This window comes from Schistocerca americana, chromosome 3, assembly GCF_021461395.2.
Source record: "Schistocerca americana isolate TAMUIC-IGC-003095 chromosome 3, iqSchAmer2.1, whole genome shotgun sequence".
NCBI lineage: Eukaryota > Metazoa > Arthropoda > Insecta > Orthoptera > Acrididae > Schistocerca > Schistocerca americana.
Genome location: NC_060121.1, coordinates 761463755 through 761487077, shown reverse-complemented (window position 1 = coordinate 761487077; position 23323 = coordinate 761463755). Strand labels below are relative to the sequence as shown.

Below are 23323 nucleotides of genomic sequence, written 5' to 3'. Positions count from 1 at the left end.
GTCACAGACTATCCGTTTTGTAATCCTTTTTGGTAACTGGTTTGTTTAAAAACCATAAGCTGGCTACGATGAGTTACTGTGATTGCTTGTAAGTGCTGAAACTGTAGCTCAAGATTAGGACGGACTTTGCGGCGTCAGAATGGGGCGGATGGAGATGGAAAAGTACTGCAACATCCTAAATGTTACCCCAACACACTCTTGTCAAAAATTCCCCTGTCACCTTTATTTTCACAGGAGCCAACATTACTGAACATGAACTTGTAGTTAGCATCGACTACAGCAAGCAGCACAGTGGAGAAAGAAATGATTGTAACCATAGAACAGGGAGCCACTGTGGGCAGGAGAAAAAACCGCACGTTTCGATCGATAGCTCAAACACATATTTGGGAAACTTTATTTACGTTCAAAGATCTCATATTTCTTCTTAAAATATTTTGATGAGGGTGGCTGCAAGAAAACACAGACCCTAATTTCTTTCTAGGAAGTGACAGCTGTGTTCTATTATGATTATGTAGCTGTGCTGTATTCTGAAAGCAAACGTTAATGATGTAAACGGCTATCATGTTGCCATGAACCTAATTAATTCTGACACATTGCAGGTGGTAATTAGAAGAGAAAATATTGGAATACCAAAGATACGTATAAAAAAGGACAGAAGAAGAGAACAAGTAACTGGGTCTTCAAATCAATGTAAGAAATGGCGACTGGTCGATATGTTTACAATTGTTGGATGGGTAGAGCATAAGAGAGAGCGTCATGGTACACCGCTGTCTGTGCCATTAACTTTCACTCTTAATCATGAAATAATACTTCACTTTTTTTAGGACATAAGCTTTCAGTTTCGTTTTACTTCTCACAAGTACACTACTGGTCATTAGAATTGCTACAACACGAATATTACGTGCTACAGACGCGAAATTTAAAAGACAGGAAGACGATGCTGTGATATGAAAATTATTAGCTTTTCAGAGCATTCACACAAGATTGACGCCGGTGGCGACACCTATAACGTGCTGACATGAGGAAAGCTTATAACAGATTTCTCATACACAAACAGCAGTTGACCGGCGTTGCCTGGTGAAACGTTGTTGTGATGCCTCGTGTAAGGAGGAGGAATGCGTAGCATCACGTTTCCAACTTTGATAAAGGACGGATTGTAGCCTATCGCGATTGCGGTTAATCGTATCGCGACATTGCTGCTGGCGTTGGTCGAGATCCAATGACTGTTAGCAGAATATAGAATCGGTGGGTTCAGCAGGGTAATACGGAACGCCGTGCTGCATCCCAAAGGCCTCGTATCCCTAGCAGTCGAGCAGACAGGCATCTTATCCGCATGGCTGTAACGAATCGTGCAGCCACGTCTCGATCCCTGAGTCAACAGATGGGGACGTTTGCAAGACAACAACCATCTGCACGAACAGTTCGACGACGTTTGCAGCAGCATGGACTATCAGCTCGGAGACCATGGCTGCGGTTACCATTGACGCTGCATCACAGACAGGAGCGCCTGCGATGGTGTACTCAACGACGAACCTGGGTGCACGAATGGCAAAACGTCATTTTTTCGGATAAAAACCAGGTTCTGTTTACAGCATCATGACGGTCGCATCTGTGTTTGGCGACATCCCGGTGAACGCATATTGGAAGCGTGTATTCGTCATCGCCATACTGGCGTATCACCTGGCGTGATGGTATGGGGTGGCATTGGTTACACGGCTCGGTCACCTCTTGTTCGCATTGAAGGCACTTTGAACAGTGGACGTTACATTTCAGATGAGTTACGACCCGTGGCTCTACCCTTCATTCGATTCCTGCGAAACCCTACATTTCAGCAGGATAATGCACGACCGCATGTTGCAGGTCCTGTACGGGCCTTTCTGGATACAGAAAATGTTCCACTGCTGCCCTGGCCAGCACATTCTCCAGATCTCTCACCAACTGAAAGCGTCTGGTCAATGGTGGCCGAGCAACTGTCTCGTCACAATACTCCAGTCACTAGTCTTGATGAACTGTGGTATCGTGCTGAAGCTGCATGGGCAGCTGTAACTGTACACGCCATTCAAGCCGTTATTACGGCTAGAGGTGGTTGTTCTGGGTACTCATTTCTCAGGCTCTATGCACCCACATTGCGTGAAAATGTAATCACATGTCAGTTTTAGTATAATATAATTGTCCAATGAATACCCGTTTATCATCTGCATTTCCTCTTGATGTAGCAATTTTAATAGACAGTAGAGTATATTAAACATTCAACATTCTTACGTCAGAGCCAAGGAAGATGAAGATGATACAATGACTGCAGTGAAGAATATCGATACAAATGTCGATTCAGTTTCATCTAGTAAAAGGCAGGAATTAATGGAAAACTTCAGAATTTTTTTATGCTACGTGAATCGAATGACAAAAGATTATGAAAACTTTGGATAACTGATGATGATGGCGATTCATTTTTCAAATATACAGCTAGATCCGTGAAAATACTAAGAACAGACTTTATGAAAGAGACCAAATTGATGTCACTGAGGATGAACTTTTTGTCTAGAATATTCTATCGAACAAACAGCATGTTTAACATCCCCAGAAATTAATAATGAAACATTTTTATCACCAGAAAATCTTGCTTCAACTAGCAACAATGGCAATCAAGCCTCATCCTAAAGATTGAATGTGTTTCAGCTTTTCCATTATTAAATGCTGCACTAGAATATCTTCTTCTTCATCACTTTCTCGCAGCAGTATGTACAACAAGAAATCGCGTTCAAAAGAAATCGCGTTCACTCATTTTGAGACATGTGCATCCACACCCACCAACTTCTCACGACTGAGCTGCAGACTGCTTGCACACGGCGTGTTCATGCAGGGCGCTCGGCGCCAGGACATTCAGATTAAGTTATTCAACTCCTATTTTCTCCATACTGTAGTGTGATATGGCTTTCGTTACAGCGTCAAGAAAATTCGATATTTTATCTATATTTCGTAAACAGCGGTGTATCACATAAAATTAACCAAAAGTAAAGTAGCCAGCGACCACACTGCAAACAGCACAAATTTTATGCGATAGGGTAACTGGAAATCAAAACTATAACTATAAACAAATCGATAAAATAGACACTTCATCATCATGCTATAATGTGAAACTATAAGATACTAAACAGTATATTTTACATGTCTGTTAATTGTTTCAGAATCGAATGAGAAGTATTATGTAGTGAAGAAAACGCGGAAATCTGAAAGAAGTGGTTTTTAAGTTGTTAAAGGAAAAGCAGGAAGTCTCTCAGGAAACTCAAGAGCTGATGTAGCTTTGCTTCATTTATATACGAACCCTTTTACTGCACGAATATCGGAAAACTTTTTATCTCACGTACTGCTATCAGCCGCAAGCAGTAGATGATTCGTGAGATCCACTCGTTAGGTGTCTGACGCGAAAGTCAGATGCAATGCGACCGCAGTAGCGGCCAGCCGCGTGATAGCAGCCGCACCTTTACGCCGTTCTGGAACGCACCGCTCTATTGCGCTCTCGCTGCCCAATGCACTGATAAACCCCTTTTTGTCTTACACTATAAACTACTTGTTTTACAACATAAATTCCTTCCGTAGGGAAAGAAGAGTGCATCTCATTCCTCATGTTTTATGGTCGACATGGAAGTAGGTAGAGAACATGAATCTCTCCAACAAACAGGTAAAGCCGCGCCGGATTAGCCAAGCGGTCTAGGGCGCTGCAGTCATGGACTGTGCAGCTGGTCCAGGCGTAGGTTCGACTCCTCCCTCTGGCTTGGGTGTGTGTGTTTGTCCTTAGGATAATTTAGGTTAAGTAGTGTGTAAGCTTAGGGACTGATGACCTTAGCAGTTAAGTCCCATAAGATTTCACACACACAAAAAGGTAAAGCAGTTCAGATTGTTATCTAAGACCATTTCATCCAGACAGTAAGACAAACTAAAAACTGTTAATCTCGTCGCATTTGAATTACATTCATAAGGAAAGCAACACTTCGTAAAACTCACCACCTATTCCTTCACAGCAATACCACGATTCGTCTTCTTCTCCTCAGCAGTCCCAAGCCCTGTAGACCACGCACTACATCAACTAACAGCTTCCACCGCCTTCTGTCTCTCGCAGTCTCTCTCCACCCTGCGGAAGTTCCTAATGCTGCGATGTTCTCTACGTCTCCTTTCAACGTTGTACAAGGCCGGTCGAATGGTACTGTTGCCTGGAGAGTTCCTTCAAATGCATTTTTGGTGATTCTGTTGTTTTCCAGTTTAAACACATGTCCAGCCCATTGCAGTCTCCTACTTTTTAATTTCTGAATGATAGTGGGTTGCTTCATTACCTGATAAATGTAATTGTTCTTTCGAATTCTCCAAACGCCATTCTCCAACACAAGTCCACATTTTTCGATGACAGCTGGCAGATATGTCATAACACTTCACTGTAAGGTATACTTTCAGGACCCCTCCTTTGATACAGGGAAAATTGAGGAATGTGGAAATCACGCCAAAAATGTAATGGACACCGGATTTTATTGTTTCATACAATAGGAACACATACTAGGTACTCTAGCACAGCTAAAAAAATTTAAACTCCCATTTAAGATTTTGAGTTTTTCTGTGAAACTATTTTCTCAAAAAAGTCTGTCTCTGAGAGATGTATGAACATGGTGTTCGTAACATTCGCTAGAAATGAATGTTTTCGCTGAGACATATGTTCCAGAAGCATTAATTTCTGATACCAGAATCTTTTATGAGCCGAGCTATAGCTGAGGATGTGTTTCATCTGTATTGCCATTGATCACAACTGTCATAAAATCTATGATGAGGGCATTGGTGAAATGAATGTGTCTCGTGCGTTGAATGTTAGCGAACGTTCAGTTGAGATACTGGGCGTCATTATGCTGGCGGCCTATCAGGCGGTAACAGCAAAGCATAATGATAGAGCTGTTACAGAAAATCTATATCGTTGAGTTCCATCAAATGCAGATGTAGAACATGTGCTGAAAAGAATCCGTTGAAGACTGAGAACATTAATGAATGAAAGAACTAAATAGGAACTTTGAGATAGGAGAGCGCTGGACGGCAAGAGTCGACTCACCAAATCACACACAGTCTTGATGCAGAATTATTATGGCAGCATGGGCCACTATTTTCACAAACTATTAACAAATTAAAATCCTCAGCTATAGCTCGGCTCATAGAACGTTCTGGTATCAGAAATTAATGCTAGTGGAACATATGTCTCAGCGAAAACATTCATTTCTAGCGAATGTTACGAACACCACTAAGCCAATGTTCATACATCTCTCAGAGACAGACTGTTTTGAGAAAATAGTTTCACAGAAAAACTCAAAACCTTAAATGGGATGTTAAAATTTTTTAGCTGGGCTAGAGTACCTAAAATGTGTTGCTATTGTATGAAACAATAAAATCCGGTGTCCATAACGCAGTTTTGTTTGTGTGATGGAGTATTAACAAGGACTAAAGTTTTTAACAGCGTTAATTAGTATATTATGTATGATGTAAGTCTCAGTGACAAAGAAGAGCTATAAAATCACAAATATCGTAAAGTTGTCAGGCAATTAAAAGGAACGGAGAAGATGCAGACGATGACCAGGATACTGCTTATGGCTTAGGAATGTATTAATGTAATATAAATATTGCTTTTATGGACTTATATACTTTAAATCCGTTTCTCTCAGAGCGTTTTTTACTGCCTTCAGGTATCAATATCTTACGAACTCGAAGACCTAATAGGCTGAAACTACACATATTATCGTAACATTGTTTAATATTTACGAAAAGATGTATAATCATGAAAGCGATAGACAGTATCTGTTGCACGATTAATGTAGGAAAATATCTAATTTTTTCTACCAAAGTCTCTTCCAAAAATCATATTCTGCTTAATGAACACAAAAGACTCTTCACGTAAATGTCTCTATATGGCTATAGCATAAGTACCGAAAATAATGTGTGTCTGCCTCTACTGCTTCCTGTGGAAGTATGCCTGTCTATGAACAAGTTAAACACAGCGGTGTAGGGCTTGTCGTCTCGCCTAAAGAAGCTCCTGAGTATGGAAGTAAGGCAGTCGCCACTGGAGACAGCTCACATACTACCGGATGGCTATAATTAAAGTGTAGCTACTCATGAAGGTCCAGTGTAGGCTGTAATTATCGTATAGCAGCGAAATAGTGGTAGATATGCTAATGCGCCAATGCAAAATCGATTTACACACCAAAAGGGTTAGTCCCAATTTTGGCCACCAGATGCAAAAATGGTGCTGCACATTGATTGTATGACGGTCATACATGTAATTGCACTACTTCATACCTGAAAATTTATGTGCTAAACGTGATCCTCCGACTGTGCGCTCATGCATTACGAAGACTGTCCTCTGTAGGTCCACTGCCTTCTATCCCCTATCAGTGAATGCACCGTACCTTCAGACTAACCGCATATCAACATTATTCTTGAAAGTAAGGCGGTACTATTATTAAAGAGTACCTTCCCGTATTCATCGGTGGTTCTGACCTTACAATAAATGTGCACGTCTTCTTACTGTCGTGAGCGGGATATGAACTGCTCGACACGTGGTGTACAGATGAATCGCCTTAAACATTGGATACACAGTTTTTCCAAAAAATTAATTTCTTTTGGAGCTTGAAGTACATTTTGGCTCATAGTAGTGTTGTGTTTCTCTCCCACGGAACTACGGTTAATATATCCCTTTAATATATCAATAGCTGTAGTTTGTTGTTAAAAAAAAAGACCTAAAGCTGCGAAGGGAAATATTCTCTCCTTTGAACGTCCTTACCTGCCGGAAACCTCATTTTGATAATTATAACTCATTGCGAAACGCTAAGAATATCGATCATCTCATTGCGAAACGCTAAGAATATCGATCATGTTATTATCACGTAATGTTTAAGGACGAAGTTATTATGAAATCTAAAGTAAAAATATCACAAGTGTATAAAAAACGAACCTGAAAAAAATCATAGATAAATATCCCTTAAATAATGTGTTCCGTAGGTAGTGGGTCATATCCTAAACTTACCTCGCAATCGACTTTTAATAAATGATGCATTCCTCTTGTGAAGAAATGTTTTCTATATTCTATAAATTTGATTCTTTTCGTACTTTACCACAAAATTAATAAATCCCTCTTCTTGCGAGTTCGGAATAAACACTTAACACCAATACCTCTGGATAACACAGGTAAGTGGACAGGGATATATGTCACGAGTTGTACCAACGGTAGTGGTTCAACAAGCAACCTCATGCACAACAGCGGCGCTAATATTCGCTTTCTGTAGGATAAAACAGCGTATCTGAGTGCAGGACGACAGTGGAAGGTTGTATGCGCAGTGAAGGAGAGCTTCTAGCAGGCTGAAGTCCTGTCATATTCCATCATAAATACCCAAGTGACCAAATGTTGATTTTTGAATAACGTGACACATTCCGTTTTATCAGCGACGAACAATAAACTATTCGTACAAAAGAAATCATTTAGTCATATTCTACATGGATCTACCTCATCTAGTCGAATGGGTTCAGAAGTCTTCCGATTCAGCTCTCAGTAATTTACATTCTGTGTCGTGCGCATCCAGGAATCGATCGAAAGAGGAAAACATATTTTGATCTACAGGGGATATATTCCGAACCCTTTTCAGAAGAAGAAATTTGTTTTGCAGCATTTATTTCACGAGCTTATCAAGTTCGGTTAACGGAGGAGATAGTAAAGATTCTTAGAAAAGCCACCCACCTCGTCGTGGTTTGGAGAGGCCGATTTAATACGTGGGCTCAGAATGAGGGGAGGGGAGGGGGAGTGGGGTAGTGGTCGAGCAGAATCTCTCCTAAGCTCATTTAAGGGCAACAGTGGGGGGTAACGAAAATACCACACAACACTTTAATTTAGATAATGTCCATTATTATAACGGATAACACCGTGTTTTACATAATGAACTCCGAGAATCCTAATAGGTATTTTCAGTGGTATGAAGTACAAATGTGAACATAATAAGTAAATGGCATTTTTTAAAAAAATTGGATAATACTCACCAGAGGGGGATGATGCGTCAAATTCTTAAAAATGGACGTCGCCTTCGTATGCTCAGCTCAGTGTCACGATCGAAAGCGAGTCAAGAAACATCTTTGCAGAGTAAGTTAGTCAGTCAACAATTTCGCGAAGCCGTTCCTCTATGCTACTCACTTCTATCAGAAAAATAAACGGTGACTGGATGACGATCTAAATGGCACAGAGCGGACAAGAACACTACGCAGAACATATTTCCTTACCCTATATTGAATTCAAAAATCTGCGCTTAAAAACATTTAAAACAATAAAATTCCTATCCTTAGCGTCGTGGTCAATGAGAATCTTGTGAGACGACTTTTATCCAAAGCGTATTTTTATAAGACATAAAATCTTATTTGCTTCTCTACGATTTATATAGACAAAATATATCTACTACTTAAACTTACAATGTGAATTCACGATAAAAAGTTGCTTTTCTTAGTACCTCTTGTCAGAATTTGCCAGCCGACGATAGCAGACCCGTCTTACTCAACACCTTCTTGGCTTCTAGAGCTGCCCAAGTGCTGCGCACGCAGTACCCCTACAACAATTATTTCAGGACTTATCCGCCAGCCCATTTGTCACATGAAGATAGCATATCGACTGCTCATTTATAACTGTAAGTAGTACCCATTTACGTCACGTTGCACGGAATCTACTACCAGATGGAGTACAGTTGCAGCCTACCTAACGCAGTCAGGGTGTTGATGGCGAAGTGTTTATCATGAAGTGAGGCCTGTCAGTTAACATTGAACGGAATAATGGAAAGATAGTCTTCTGGCTTGCTTAGCGCAGGTGTCTATCGAACGAAATTACTTCACAAGAGACGACGAAGTAAGTATTCCAGAATTAGAATCAAGAACAACTGCCAGTAGGAGGAACTTTGTAGCAGACGTCCTCGACACAGGGAAGTAATTTAAAACATCTAAGAATGGGAAGGCCTCCAGTCCTGATTGTATGTCAGTCAGGTTCCTTTCAGAGTAAGCTGATGAAATAGCTCTGTGCTTAAAAATCATATACAACTGCTCACCCATAGAAAGATCAGTATCCAAAGACTAGAAAGTTGCAGAAGTCACACCAATACCCACGGAGGGAAATAGGAGTAATCCGTAGAATTACAGACGCATATCATTAACGTCGATTTGCAGTAGGATTTTTGAAAATATACTGTCCTCGAACATTATGAATCATTCCGAAGAAAACCATTTATTGACAAATAGCCAATACGGATTCAGAAAATATCGTTCTTGTGAAACATAGACAGCTCTTAATTCTCAACAAGTAATGAGTGCTATCGACAGGGGTCATTTAGAAGTTCGATATTTTTAGATTTTCAGAGTATAATTCCAGTAGGCTTATGACACCGTTCCTCACAAGCGTCTTCTGATTAAGTTGCGCGCCTATGGAATATCTTCTCAGTTGTGTGACTGGACTCGCGATTTACTGTCACAGAGATCACACATCCTAAAAAATGACGGAAAGTCATCCAGTGAAATCAGAACTACTATCTGGGGTTCCTCACGGAAGTGTTAAAGGCACTCTGAGCAACGCTGTTAGATTGTAAATGATGCTGTGATTTACCAGCTTATAAAGTTATCAGATGATCAAAGCGAATTGTGAAATGATTTAGACAATATATCTGTTTGATTTAAGAAGTGGCAGTTGACTCTTAGTAATAAAAAGTGTCATCCACATGAGTACTAAAAGGATTCCGATAAATTTCTATTACACGATAAATTACGCAAATCTGAAGGCTGGAAACTCAACTAAATACTTAAAACTACAGTAACAAACTCGAACGATCACGTACATAATGTTGTCCGAAATTAAACCAAAGAATGCGGTTTGTTGGCAGACCTCTCAGGGAATGTAACATGTCTGCTAAAGAGACTGCTCATAATAAATTATTCCGCCCTCTTCTGGAGTACTGCTTTGCAGTGTGGTATCCGCACCAGACAGGATTGACGGAGGACATAGGAAAAACTTCAAAGGACAGCCCGTTTCGCATTATCTCGAAGTAATGGAGAGAGCGCCACAGGTATGATAAACGAATTGGGTGGTAGTCATTAAAATAAAGGCGTTTCTCGCTGGTCAGCAACTTTTTCCTCGGAGTGTGACAATTGAAACGTCATGGTATGGGAAAACTTAGCCAAAACGTAAGGTAAACAGAGCTCAAAGGCTGCAGGGAGTGAAAGCGTAGACCCAAATCAGGTTACAGTTTCAAACACAATTTAATTTTATTAAACATTAAAAAAAACCACTTGCTCACTGGTATATATATATATATATATATATATATATATATATATATATATATATATATATATAAAATCACAATACACAATAAAATTGTTTTAGACTCCAGGCCTGAAGGGCCGCTGAACATTCACAACATAAGGAGATAATCACGGTCTGAAGGACCCAACACTTTTGATTAATTATTGACCAATACAATAAGTTACTGAAAGGAATGATTTGAATTGTTCGGCCAGAAGGGCCAATCACATAACCACAAATACTGTTTTGATAATGCTAAAAGAATGCAAAGCAAACAGTTGATTTACTTCGTCCAAAGGAACAGTAAAGACCAAAAGACAAATTCATATACCAAAAGTTTTTTTTATGAAACAAGCTAACAATATAAAATTAATAACCAAAAGGGGTAGTGACGTCGCCACTCGGCCTGAAGGGCCTGAATATCACCAGTAATAAATATTTGAGAATGGTTGAAGTTAGTGAGTTAGCACTTTAAACTAGCCCGTGCTCCTCACCACTAGGAAAAATTTACAATCGGCTGTGCTAGGACTGCCTGCTTTAGCAATATGGCACAGACCAGCAGAACTAGAAACTTCAACGTGGCGAATCGTCCACATAGGGCATGACAGCAACTCTCCATAACACAAAATAAAAATTACTAAACACTGAAACGCATGGTTAAAAATATAAAACCTATTTAGGCAGGAACTGTCAATGACGCCCACTGGCCTTCGTAAATCTTCGACTTAGTAGATGTGACGGCCAGTACTAAATAATAATACCACTCAGTAAAATACAAGATCGTTATTGCACTTGGGTCAGTATAAAATTTCAACCACAGATAATATTTTAGGTTCCGTTATTACGGCACAGCGAGTTAACAATCTTTTCTAGTGATAGTTACACTTGACAATATAACAGCAGATAATTGAACGGGGATTTCGGGCACGCCTGAGCCTACTAAAATTGCGAAACACCATGGCACACGACCTTAGAGCAAAACACACCCGAAGACACTGGCAGAAATTGAGTGAGACACATAAAGTCAAGAAATTCTAACCGTTAGTCCAGAAGGTATACAAGTATTAGGCGACGGGTTGCAACCAGCACCAACTCGAGTTATGTCAATCGCCCCAGTTCCGCCATAGCAACGCTGATACGACGCGTCAACAGTTGCCAAGCCGAGCTTCCTTATCACATAGCCCGTCCAGAACGACTGCCGCCGACCCGAGTACACACGCTCGTAGCAATCACGTGCGTTCACAGGAAGTTACACCACCTTTCCCGCAACATTGCGCTGCCACACAACCGGAAACTAAACTCCCAGTCTCACTCCGGCAGCAGCACTCGATACTCTCGTCGTCAGCAGGTATCTCCACAGAACGCAGCGCCCTCCGAAATTTAAAAGCAAACGGACCAATCGTGGTAGAGCAAAGCCAAGGCTCCGGAAGACGACACACCACACCTAGGCAAAGATGAAGATGATACGGTTCAACAATATTTTGCTAGCGCCCACCTACATAGGGATAAATTACCATCATAATAAATAAAATAAGAATAATCTGAGTGCATGCGGAAAGATTCAATGGTCGTTTTCACCGTCAGCTGGTCGAGAGTTGAAAGGTAGGCAAGTGGCTTAAAGGTGGTTCGTTGAACCCTCTACCAGGAACTTAGTTGCGAATTCCAGAGTAATTACGTAGGTGTACATAGTGATTCGTAGGAAGTGAATAGGGATGCAATCACTTATGTATTCAGTTTAAAAACGATTTATTTTCCCGATAGTGTAACCTCATTCGAGAGGTGTTTTACAGTGCTGCATATCTTACCGAATCAATGAGTAAACAGTACCACTCTGAAGTGTGGCCCTTTCAAGCAGCTTCAGGTTTTTGCGTCGCACCTTTCGCAATTAGAGACGAGTAACCTGACAATACACAATCTGATTATTTGCTCACAACTGGAGACAAGTGCAAGACAGCGCCTGTTCCTCACTACATTCTGTCACATAGAAAATGTTAACTGTTTATCGTTGCGACTAGACACAAGAATCACAGTGCTTGTTCTCTAACAGGCAGGAGTTGGTGGAGTCGGAAACTCTATTGCCCTTCATTGACTGTATATAGACATCTCGGAGCCTTACTACTACTCCATCAATGTGTCACTTCATAGTGACCTCGAGGCTCCGTTGTTGTACTGATTCTGATGACTCGGCGTTGGGTACTGCGTACTCGACTGGAAATGCCACGACTGACAACACTAGCCGCTTATGCAATGAGCTGACAAAAATCTTGGAATAGCTCCGAATATCGTGTGGAAACTCCAATTTCCCGGCGTAGTGCAGCAACTCAGCGAGGCACGGACTCAATAAGCCATTGGAAGCTTACTTCAGAAATGCTGAGCCATGCTGTCTGTACAGGGCGTTTCAGAGCTAATGGTTAATATTCAAGGGTATTACAGGAATGATCATTCGAATCAAAAAAGTGAAGGAAACCTTGGCTTTAAAGCGCATACCTTAAGAGCTATGACCAATTCTTGATCTTCAAAAATGTGTTCCTCGGGGACCGAACGGCTGAGGTCATCGGTCCCTAGCCGGCCAGAGTGGCCGTGCGGTTCTAGGCGCTGCAGTCTGGCGCCGAGCGACCGCTACGGTCGCAGGTTCGAATCCTGCCTCGGGAATGTATGTGTGTGATGTCCTTAAGTTAGTTAGGTTTAATTAGTTCTCAGTTCTAGGAGACTGATAACCTCGGAAGTTAAGTCGCATAGTGCTCAGAGCCATTTTTCATCGGTCCCTAGACTTACACACTACTTAAACTAACTTATGCTAAGAACAACACGCACACCCATGCCCGAGGGACGACTCGAACCTCCGGCGGGAGGGGCCGCGCAATCCGTGAAATGGCGCCTCAAACCGCGCGGCCACTCCGCGCACCTCTTGATCTTCGATACTGTGAAACAAATCTCCTCGACTGTAAGCTCTTTGATTTCAATATTTTGGGAGGGGGTAGTGTGGATCAAATCAAGAAAAAAATGTCTAGTAAACATGTGCTCTACAATGCATAACTTAGGAGCTATGAGCACTTGATCATCTTCGCTACTTTTAAGCACAACTCTTCTAATGAACAAGAGCTCGTAACTTCCCAAAAAATGGAAGCAAAGATGTTGCAATAGAAGAGATTTGTTTCACATACCCAAAATCAAGAATTGCTGATAGCTCTTAAGGTATGCATTTTAGAGATCTGGTTTATTTGACTTTTTTGTTTCGAGTGATCATTCGTGTCATATGCCTGAATATTGACCATCACTTCTGAAACACCCTGTACAGCCATCCGTAGTTACGAAAATGTGGCCGGTCTAGGATTTTGTGCACAAACTTACCTCTCGCTTGTTACCCACAAATGTTCGATGGGATTCATGTCGGGTGATATGGGTGGCCCAAATTATTCGCTCGAATTTTCCGGAATATACCTCAAACCAGTTGTGAATAGATGTGGCGTGGTAAAATGGCGCATTTTCATCGATAAAAATTCCATTGTTGTTTGGGAACATGAAGTCCATGATCAGCTGGAAGTGGTCTCCAAGTAGCCGAACATAACCTTTTCCAGTCAATGATCAGCTCAGATGAACCAGAGGATCCGGTCCAATCCACGTAAATACAGCTCACATAAAAGAAGTTTCCACAAACTTTCACAGTACCTTGTTGTCAACTTGGGCCCATATCTTCGTGTGTCCTGCGTCACACTGGAACCCTACCATCAGTCTTACAACTGAAATCGGGACTCATCTGACCAGATCACGGTTTTCCGGTCGTCCGTAATTCAACCAATATGGTTTTCAGCCCAGTGGAGGAGTTGCAGGCGATGTCATGCTGTTAGCAAAGGCACTCGCTTATTACGTCAACTCCCATAGCTCATTAACGCCACATTTCGCCGCATTGCGCTGACGGATACGTTCGTCGAACGACGCACATTGAGTTCTGTGGCTATTTCACGCAGTTTTGGTTGTCTTCAGCACTGACAACTCTACGCAAACACCGATGCTCTCGGTCGTTAAGTGAAATCCTTCGGCCGCTGCCTTGTCCGTGGTGACAGGTAATGCCTTGAATCTGGTATTATCAGTGCACTCTTGACACTGTGACTCTCGGAACACTGAATTCCGTAACGACTTCTGAAATGGAATGTTCTATGCGTCTAGCTCCAAAAACCTATTCGCCATAAAAGTTTCTTAATTCCCATCGTGTGGCCATAATCAGATCGTAAACCTTTCCATATTAATCAGCTGAGTAGCAATGACACCTCTGCCAACGCACAGCTATTTAATACCTTGTGTACGTGATAGACAGCCATCTGTATATGTGCATATCGCTATCCCATGACTTTCGAAACCTCAGTGTACACACTCATTTTTCAAGTTCTATTGGGGTTTCAATTTATTATTGCGAACAACCTTCGAAGAACTGAAAAGTTTCCAAAATTGTTACCCTTGATTTTAAAGTATTTTATTTTTCTGGTTTTAGTCATGGAAATTATTCAAATTGCTAAGGGAGCCGAAAATTTAATAGTCATGAGGGAAAAGGAAGAGAAGGAGTAGTAGTAGGTGAATATGGACTTGGGGAAAGGAATGAAGGAGGGAGCCGCCAGATGGAATTGTGCACAGAGCATAACTGAATCATGTCTAACACTTTGTTTGAGAATCATGTTAGAATGTTGTATACGTGGAAGAGATCTGGAAACACCGAAAGGTTTCAGATTCATTATATAATGGTTACACAGAGATTTATGAATCAGATTTTAAATTGTGAGACGTTTCCAAGAGCATATGTGGACTCTGACCACAATTTATTGGTTGTGAACTGCAGATAAACCTGAATAAACTGCTGAAAGACTGCAATTTTAGGAATTGGAACCTGCATAAACTGAGAGAACCAGAGTTTTGAGAGAGTCGCATAGGGAGCACTAGGGAACGATTGACAAGAACAGGGAGAAGAACTACTGTAGGAGAAGAATGGATAGCTTTGACAGATGAATTAGTGAAGGCACCAGAAGATCAAGTAGGTAAAGGAACGAGGGCTAGTAGACATCCTTGGGTAACATTAGAGATACAGAATTTAATCGATGAAAGGAGAAAATATAAAAATGCAATAAATGAAGCAGAGGAAAGGGAATGCAAACGTCTAAAAATGTAGATCGACAGGGAGCTCTAAATGGATAAGCAGGAATGGCTAGAGGACAAATATAAAGATGTAGAAGCATGTGTGTTTGATACTGCCAACAGGAAAATTAAAGAGATCGTTGCAGAAAAGAGACTCACGTGTGTGAATAACAAGAGCTCAGAAACAAAAGCAGTCTTAAGCAAAGAAGGCAAAGCAGAAAGGTGGAAAGAGTATATAGTGAGTCCTACAAGAGAGATATACTTGAGGGCAATATTATGGAAAGTGAAGAGGGCGTAGAGGGAGATGAGAAGGGAAATGTGATACTGCGTGAAGAATTTGACAGAGTCGAAACAAGGCCCCCAAAGTATACAGCATCCCATTAGAGCTACGGGTAGCGTTGGGAGAGCCAACTATGACAAAACTCTTCCATCTGGTGAGCAAGGTATATGAGAGAGGCAAAATACCCTCAGATTCGAAGAACAATATAATAATCCCAATTCCAAATAAAGCAAGTGCTCACAGGTGTGAAATATGCCGAACTACCAGTTTAATAAGTGACGGCTGCAAAATACTTACACAAATCCTTTACAAAAGAATGGTGGAACTGGTAGGGGTCGACCTAGGGGAGAATCAGTTTGGATTCCGGAGAAATGTAGGAACACGCTAGTCAATACTAACCCTACGACTTATCTTAGAAGATAGGTTAAGGAAAGACAAACCTACGTTTATAGCATTTGTAGACTCAGAGAAAGCTTTTGACAATGTTAACTGGACTACTGTCATTCAATTTCTGAAGGTGGCAGGTATAAAATTCAGGGAGCGAAAGGCTATCGACAGTTTGTACAGAAACCAGATGGCAGTTAGAAGAGTCGAAGGCCACGGTAGGAAAACAGCTGCTGAGAAGGGAATGAGACAGGGTTGTAGCCAATCCCCGATATGATTCAATCTGTAAAGTAGTGAATCAGTTTTGCTTTTTGTGAAGCAAAATAATTGATGATAGTCGAAGTAGCGAGGATATAAAATGTAGACTGGCTATTGACAAGAAAAGCATTTCTGATGAAGAGAAATTTATTAACATCGGTTATAGATCTAAGTGTCGGGAAATCCTTCCTGTAAGTATTTGTAAGAAGTGTAGCTATGTATGGAAGTGAAACAGGGACGATAAACAGTTAAGACAGCAAGAGGATAGAAGCTTTTGAAATGTGGTGCTACAGAAGAATGCTCAAGATTAGATGGGTGGATTACGCAACTAATGAGGAGGTACTGAATAAAACTGTGAAGAAGTTTGGTGCAACCTGATTAAAAGAAGGGATCGGTTGTTAGGACACATACCGAGGCATCAAGGGATCACCAATTTACTACTGGAGGGAAGTGTGGGGGTAAAAACCGTAGAGAGAGACCGAGAGATGAATATAGCAAGCAGATTCAGAGGATATGGGTTGCAGTAGTTACTCGGAGGTAAAGAGGCTTGCACAGGATAGAGTAGCATGGAGAGATGCATCAAACCAGTCTTTGGACAGAAGACTGCAACAATAACATGTTCACTGAGTGGCGCCAGCAAATGAACCTTCAGCATTATTGTTGCACTTCACCTCAGCGGTTACGATAGGGGCTCATTTTCGGCTCCTATTCAGTATATTTTACATTACACAGACCAAAAACTCGTTTCTGCGAACCCTCCCGACTCTTCGCTTGCGCTTTGTCGAACTATACTATTTAATGAACTATTTTTTTAACTGCCGTGAGAAACTGTTGAACAAATTGCAAACGAGTAGTAGTACTAATCTTATCGCGTATGTTCTTTATATTTTTGACACCAGAGACCATGAATATGAATCAATTTTTGAGGGTTATGGCTGTGGATATTTCGATACTCCACTGATAATGCAACCATTTTTACAGATAGAGAAGAAGACTTTGACTTACGTTTTGACATCAAACCTAGGTCACATCTCCGCACTGGTTTACTAGACACAGGTTTAGTGTTTGACTGCTATAGTGGGTCAACGATAACTTACCTAAGTTCAAATCTTATAGGTATCACGTGTATAGTGGGTACATCATGCCGTTTATACATCCCACGTCTAAAGATACCATTTCTTCAGTGTGTCACAGGTAATATGCTCCTGTCAGTATAAGTATAGTAGAAATCTGTTTTTTCATTTAAACTCTTAGAAGTATTAGCTGATAAGCAAGACAGTAAACATTCTACCGTAGCTTTCCTCCGTCCTCGTTCTTAGTGTATCGTTACCAAAAATGGTTCAAATGGCTCTGAGCACTATGGGACTTACCTTCTGAGGTCATCAGTCCCCTAGAACTTAGAACTACTTGAACCTAACTAACCTAAGGACATCACACACACCCATGCCCGAGGCATGATTCGAACCTGCTGTCCTCTGAACAGTACGCAGCTGTGTCGGCAAACAGACAGAATAAGCACACCCTCAGTTCCTCCAATAGGACCACCGTTCAGCGAGGAAGACATTTCACTGTAACAAATGTATTTAACGTTAACACATCCCTTATAATCGAGCATCTATTAAAAAGGAAACGCAATCGAAACGATAATAAATGTCCTCTTAGGGCGAAAGTAGGTGGAGTCCATATTCTTTTAGTTTTATAGTCAAATTCGGCATAGATCTTACGGTAGACTGCAGGATTCAATTCAAACCCCATTATTTTGCCGCGTCCAGTGAAGTGGAAAAGAAAACTACAACACCGCCGCCTATTACAGATGATCAGACTGCAGAGGATGGGCTATACAGCCCCTATACATGTTCACCCAGCATGAAATCGGAGAAAAAAGTTTACATTATTTTGGTGCGAGAACTACCAAGATGACAGCAGAATGTCCTCGTTATTTCGAAACCATCATCGGAGTAAAGGAAAAGAGAAAATTTAAACTCTAAAGAAAAAAAATGTATCCTAGCCAATTTTTTTCAGCTTCAAGGACACATTACACGACCTGAAAGCATCCCTCACGTACAAATCAGTGTCTGTAAATAAACTGTCATGCACGTGTGTATTACAAACACTTGAGACAAGCGAAATAAAATTACAAAATACAACCTTTCATACCATTTGCTTACGAGTCGAAATAAACATAATCATTTACCGTGCGACAACAACGAGCTGTAATTCAAGAGGATGTTGCTGTTTCGTACACTATGGAGGGTCACGTTTTACCATTGCTATGGTATATCACACTGGCATATACGAAACAAATCGTTAGAACCTGTCTTATAATAGAACCTCCTATAAGTTTTCACCACATCTCTCGCTCTCTCTCTCTCTTCCAATACATCGAATACAAATACTGTATTTGTGCTTGTATTTGACACCTTTGCTCCAAAACTCTCCTCTGCCGACCTGCCTGTAAAGTTTCTATCAACTAGGAGACAATCATTCGCAGTAGTAGGAGATGCATGCGTTCTACTTTCGTAAGCAATTTGATCATCACACCCTGTTTCACATGTAATGAAAAACACTACTATTTCTATGTGTCACAAGAAGCTACGGTTCAAGTGTTAATTACTTTATAATTAGAGGTTGTGAAGTATGAAATAATACAGGACTTGCAGTAACACATATTTCTAAACAGGCAGTCATGATGATAAAAACTGTCATGATTCCATTAAAGTAGACACCGCCGAATTCTATTTGTTTTAAGAGCAAAATAGCTGTACTTTTGAGAGAACTATCTGCATTCAGATTTTAATGGATTATACCACTCCTTGTAATAGAACTTACTATAAAGTATTACTTTGTCTCTCTTTTTTGATACATTGGAAAACAAATACTGTCTCCTTGTTGCCATCGAGCATATTGCAAATACATATATCACTCCATTGAAGCAGGTGCTCAGTGGTCAAAGTCACTTTCACAGACTTCGATAAAGTTCCGTCAATTGTATTACAGGAAGACCATATCGAACAGTCTATCAATCACAAGAGAGTATTCCTGTATCGTTCCATCATAAGCAGTTTAAGACATTGCAGAATGAGATTTTCACTCTGCAGCGGAGTGTGCGCTGATGTGAAACTTCCTGGCATATTAAAACTGTGTGCCGGACTGAGACTCGAACTCGGGACCTTTGCTTTTCTCGGGCAAGTGCTCTACCAACTGAGCTACCCAAGCACGACTCACACTGCGTCCTCATAGCTTTAGTTCTGCCAGTACCTCGTCTCCTACCTTCTAAACTCTAGAGTAGCTCTCCTACGAACGTTGCAGAACTAGCACTCCTGAAAGAAAGAATATTGCGGAGACATGGCTTAGCCACAGCGTGGGGGATGTTTCCAGAATGAGATTTTTCACTCTGCAGCATAAATACAGCATACACAGGAAACACACATTTACAGACATAATACTGGAGAACTCATCACGCCATCCCACCACATAGAAACATGCTGAATTTAGATCCATGCTACACAGCGTACACTCTCTTGATGTAGAAGAAAACACCCTCAAGAACGAGATAGATACAATAAAGAGGATTGCAATAAGTAATGGCTACACAGCCAAAACACTTGAGAAGTCAGACAGACAAATACACAAAAGTAAGACAACGAATTACCACACTGTGAAAGAATAGAAACATTTGTCTGCATCCCGTACCTGGGCCCCAAATCACAAAACCCTAACCACTTCAAAAAAATAATATAACAGTTGCATCCTCAGTTAATAGTAAGTTAGGAAAGTTACTCGTCCATAACATAGAACGAAGTAAACAAACATACAACAACAGTGGAATGTGCAAAGTATCTTGTCCCAGCTGTCCTGCATTTCATATGTAGAGAAAACAGGCAGACACTTCAAATTCCGTTCTCAAGAACACGTAAATGCTTTCAGCCTCAACCACTTCGAAAAATCAGTTATTGCACAACATATGTTGGAGACGAAACATGTCATCCAAAATTCAGCAAACAGGTTAGTAGTACTATATAATGACGTCCTAAGTCTGTTAGAAAAACTGGATATATACCTCCACAAAATCAAAACACAAAAAACCAGAATCTATGCTAAATGAACAAACAGATTTCGCAAGCCGCAGTTCTTTCAGTAATTTCAAAGTCCTGTCTAAAGTTATTACCTGAATATGTCAATTGTTTAATAATAAGATATTTATCACTACAAATAAATTCATCTTTCATCACACCAAGCCCAAAAACATCTGTGTAGGGTTTACTAACAAGTGTACGCAAATGTACCTCTTGAGTGAAGTGACATGTACGAACAGGATGAAGAAAAGAATGTATGATGCCACTAAAACTTAAAAACTCTTTTCTTGGATTATGTTGTAAATTTAGACTGTTCATCTTTTCCGCTATTTAGCACGTTTTTCCCGAGTTTGACTTACGAAAATTATAACCTAACATCAAACCTTTTTATGACAGCAATATGCATGTCACCTCATTCAAGAGAAAAAAAGGAAGCCTTTATTAAAACAAATTACACCTGAAGGACCCATAGGACTCGGACTGCATCATGTACTTCACAAAACACGAAAAGTTGTCACTGAAGGCTTTTTTTATTTATACTTCCAAAATGAAACAGTGTAAAACTGCTTCATGGTATAATTTTTATATTGTGTACAATTATGTATTTCATAAACTATCGTGACATCAAGACTGACTAACCAGGGATCTGAGCTGTGTAGTGCGGAAGCCTAACATACTATTCCTTTTATGCTAATGTACATAATATAGTAAATAACATCTGAATAGTCGACGGTATTTGTTGCAAACGAAGGAAAACGGTTGGTCAGCATCCACAGTCGCCCACTCGTAGGGTCTATCTGTATGTTGGAGACATACTTCATGCGGTGTTTATCTTTAATGAGCAAACGGAAATTCTGAGGTTCGTGTGGCTTGCTGGTGTTCCAGCAGTAGATGGCATAGTCGTCTTGTATGGGGAAGAACAGCAGCTCGCCCTTGGGATCCACCATCAGCGGGCCGCTCATTCCCGACAGCTCTCCAGGTAGTGTCATCTGAAACAGATCAGTCGGCTTAATTTGTATGTCATAATGACCCAAACTTTCAGTAAAGCAGAGGAATCCGATATGGAAGATACAAAATCCCCAGGAGTAGATATGTAGTCATTTTACCTGGTCGTTCCACGACCCAAATGATGGGGAATAACATGAAAGGTAAAGTATGCAACACTACATCTCCGTTTTCGAAATAACAAAGGTCATTACTAACAATGAAATGAAATAATTAAAATTTAGCATAAGTACGGCAGCATCAATGAAAACAGTTAACATTATTAAGGCAAACATTTTTGTGTGCCTAGAAAAACGAATTCACTCAAATGGCAGGTAAAAAGAAGCTGTCAGAAAATAAACCTAAACGTTCATATAGCAAAAGATGTTTCGAAGGAATTACCTTGTAAAAATGCAACAAATAAGAGTAACAGGACAGAAACTTGGTCCAGTTACAATAATGAATCCAAAATTATTCATTCATGAACCTTAAACGAAAAGGAGAATATTTGGACAAGAGAAATATCGCGAGGAGCCTTTAGGCACCAGGAGTAGAAATATTGGACTATACAAATATGTAGAAAAATATTAGGTAAATTGGGTAGCTAGATTACCAGTTGTTCGGCGTTCATGTGTCCACACTTCAACACGTGATGTACCGCCTAGGGAAAGTAAATATTACTAGCTTCCCGTTGCCACATAAACTTTGAGGTACTAACCAACATAAAATCAGCACCAGTTGTAATGGCTATGGTTATTAGTCTGCAAATGACGTAAATACTGACAGAATTCAGAACACCGTCCTTGGTCACTAATAGAAACATCGGTGATTTTACCTGTTACACCCTGTACATACCCCAGCTCCACGAAATTTGAAGCTCATTTCACCTTCAGTTGTCTGCCCCCACCCACCCCCGCCTCCTTCTCTCTCTTCTCTCTCGGCCTCTCTCTATCTCTCCACCTGTTATTATTCACAAAAATTACATTACGCGGTAAGTATCCGAATCATACAGTTAATACATCTAGGCAAAACATTTGAAGAATACATCCTGCCAATTCAACAGAAACATTTTTTATGTGTTTGTGGTGATTCCCTGCCTCCAGATGCTCAATAAACGTAAACATAGTCTGTAGTAGGCGGTAATGAGATTTTTTCGAATCGTGCGATAAGTTGCTTTCGAGTAAGCATCATTGCCAACTATATTTGTAGCATAAAATACGCATGTTACAAATGTGACAAGTCTGTAGTAGGCGGTAATGAGATTTTTTTCTAATCGTGCGATTAGTTGCTTTCGAGTAAGCATCATTGCCAACCATATTTGTAGCATAAAATACACATGTTACAAATGTGACAATGACGCTTAGTTGAAATTATCTAATCACACCACTAAATAAACATCGCAGTACGGCCTACTGTTGACCATGTTTACGTTTATCAACAGAGAGCACGTACATTGGTAAATGCAACTCAAAGGTAAATGCAAACGATTGAGTCCACCACGATCTTTAGGAAACTGATGTAGATAAGATATAAACTCAAAACGTAAGAAAACTTAATAACAAATTTTAAACAACAGAAGGTTGCCAAACTTAAACTGAAACCAATGACTCAAAATAACTATGCTGCAACTCGAAATTGATAAGTATGTTTTTAGTGTGGTTCAGCTTCATAAAAACCGGTACTTACATATTAACACGACGTACCCTAATAATGTCGAACGTGATAGCTTACTATCCGTTAAACAATTTTCATTTTTGTAGAGACTTATCTGTCCATGTTATATGGAACAATAAATATTGTAGTGAGTATAATTTAGTAATAGTATCAGATATGTCATTACCTGTTTGAATTTCATACTTTTGACATAAAATT

At 40.4% G+C, this 23323-nt stretch overlaps 2 protein-coding genes across 2 annotated transcripts in view; both read right to left on the bottom strand.

Moving 5' to 3' along the window:
• LOC124607252 (protein yellow-like) overlaps positions 1-8556 on the bottom strand; it is a 71589-nt gene extending 63033 nt beyond the window's left edge. The window contains exon 1 of the mRNA XM_047139526.1: positions 8514-8556. The gene's annotated coding sequence lies outside the window, so the exon portion shown is untranslated. The remainder of the gene's footprint in view (positions 1-8513) is intronic.
• A 12422-nt stretch (positions 8557-20978) lies between these two features.
• LOC124607299 (protein yellow-like) overlaps positions 20979-23323 on the bottom strand; it is a 39737-nt gene continuing 37392 nt past the window's right edge. The window contains exon 6 of the mRNA XM_047139591.1: positions 20979-21456. Within this exon, the coding sequence (XP_046995547.1) occupies positions 21136-21456 (321 nt within the window). The 3' untranslated portion in view covers positions 20979-21135. The remainder of the gene's footprint in view (positions 21457-23323) is intronic.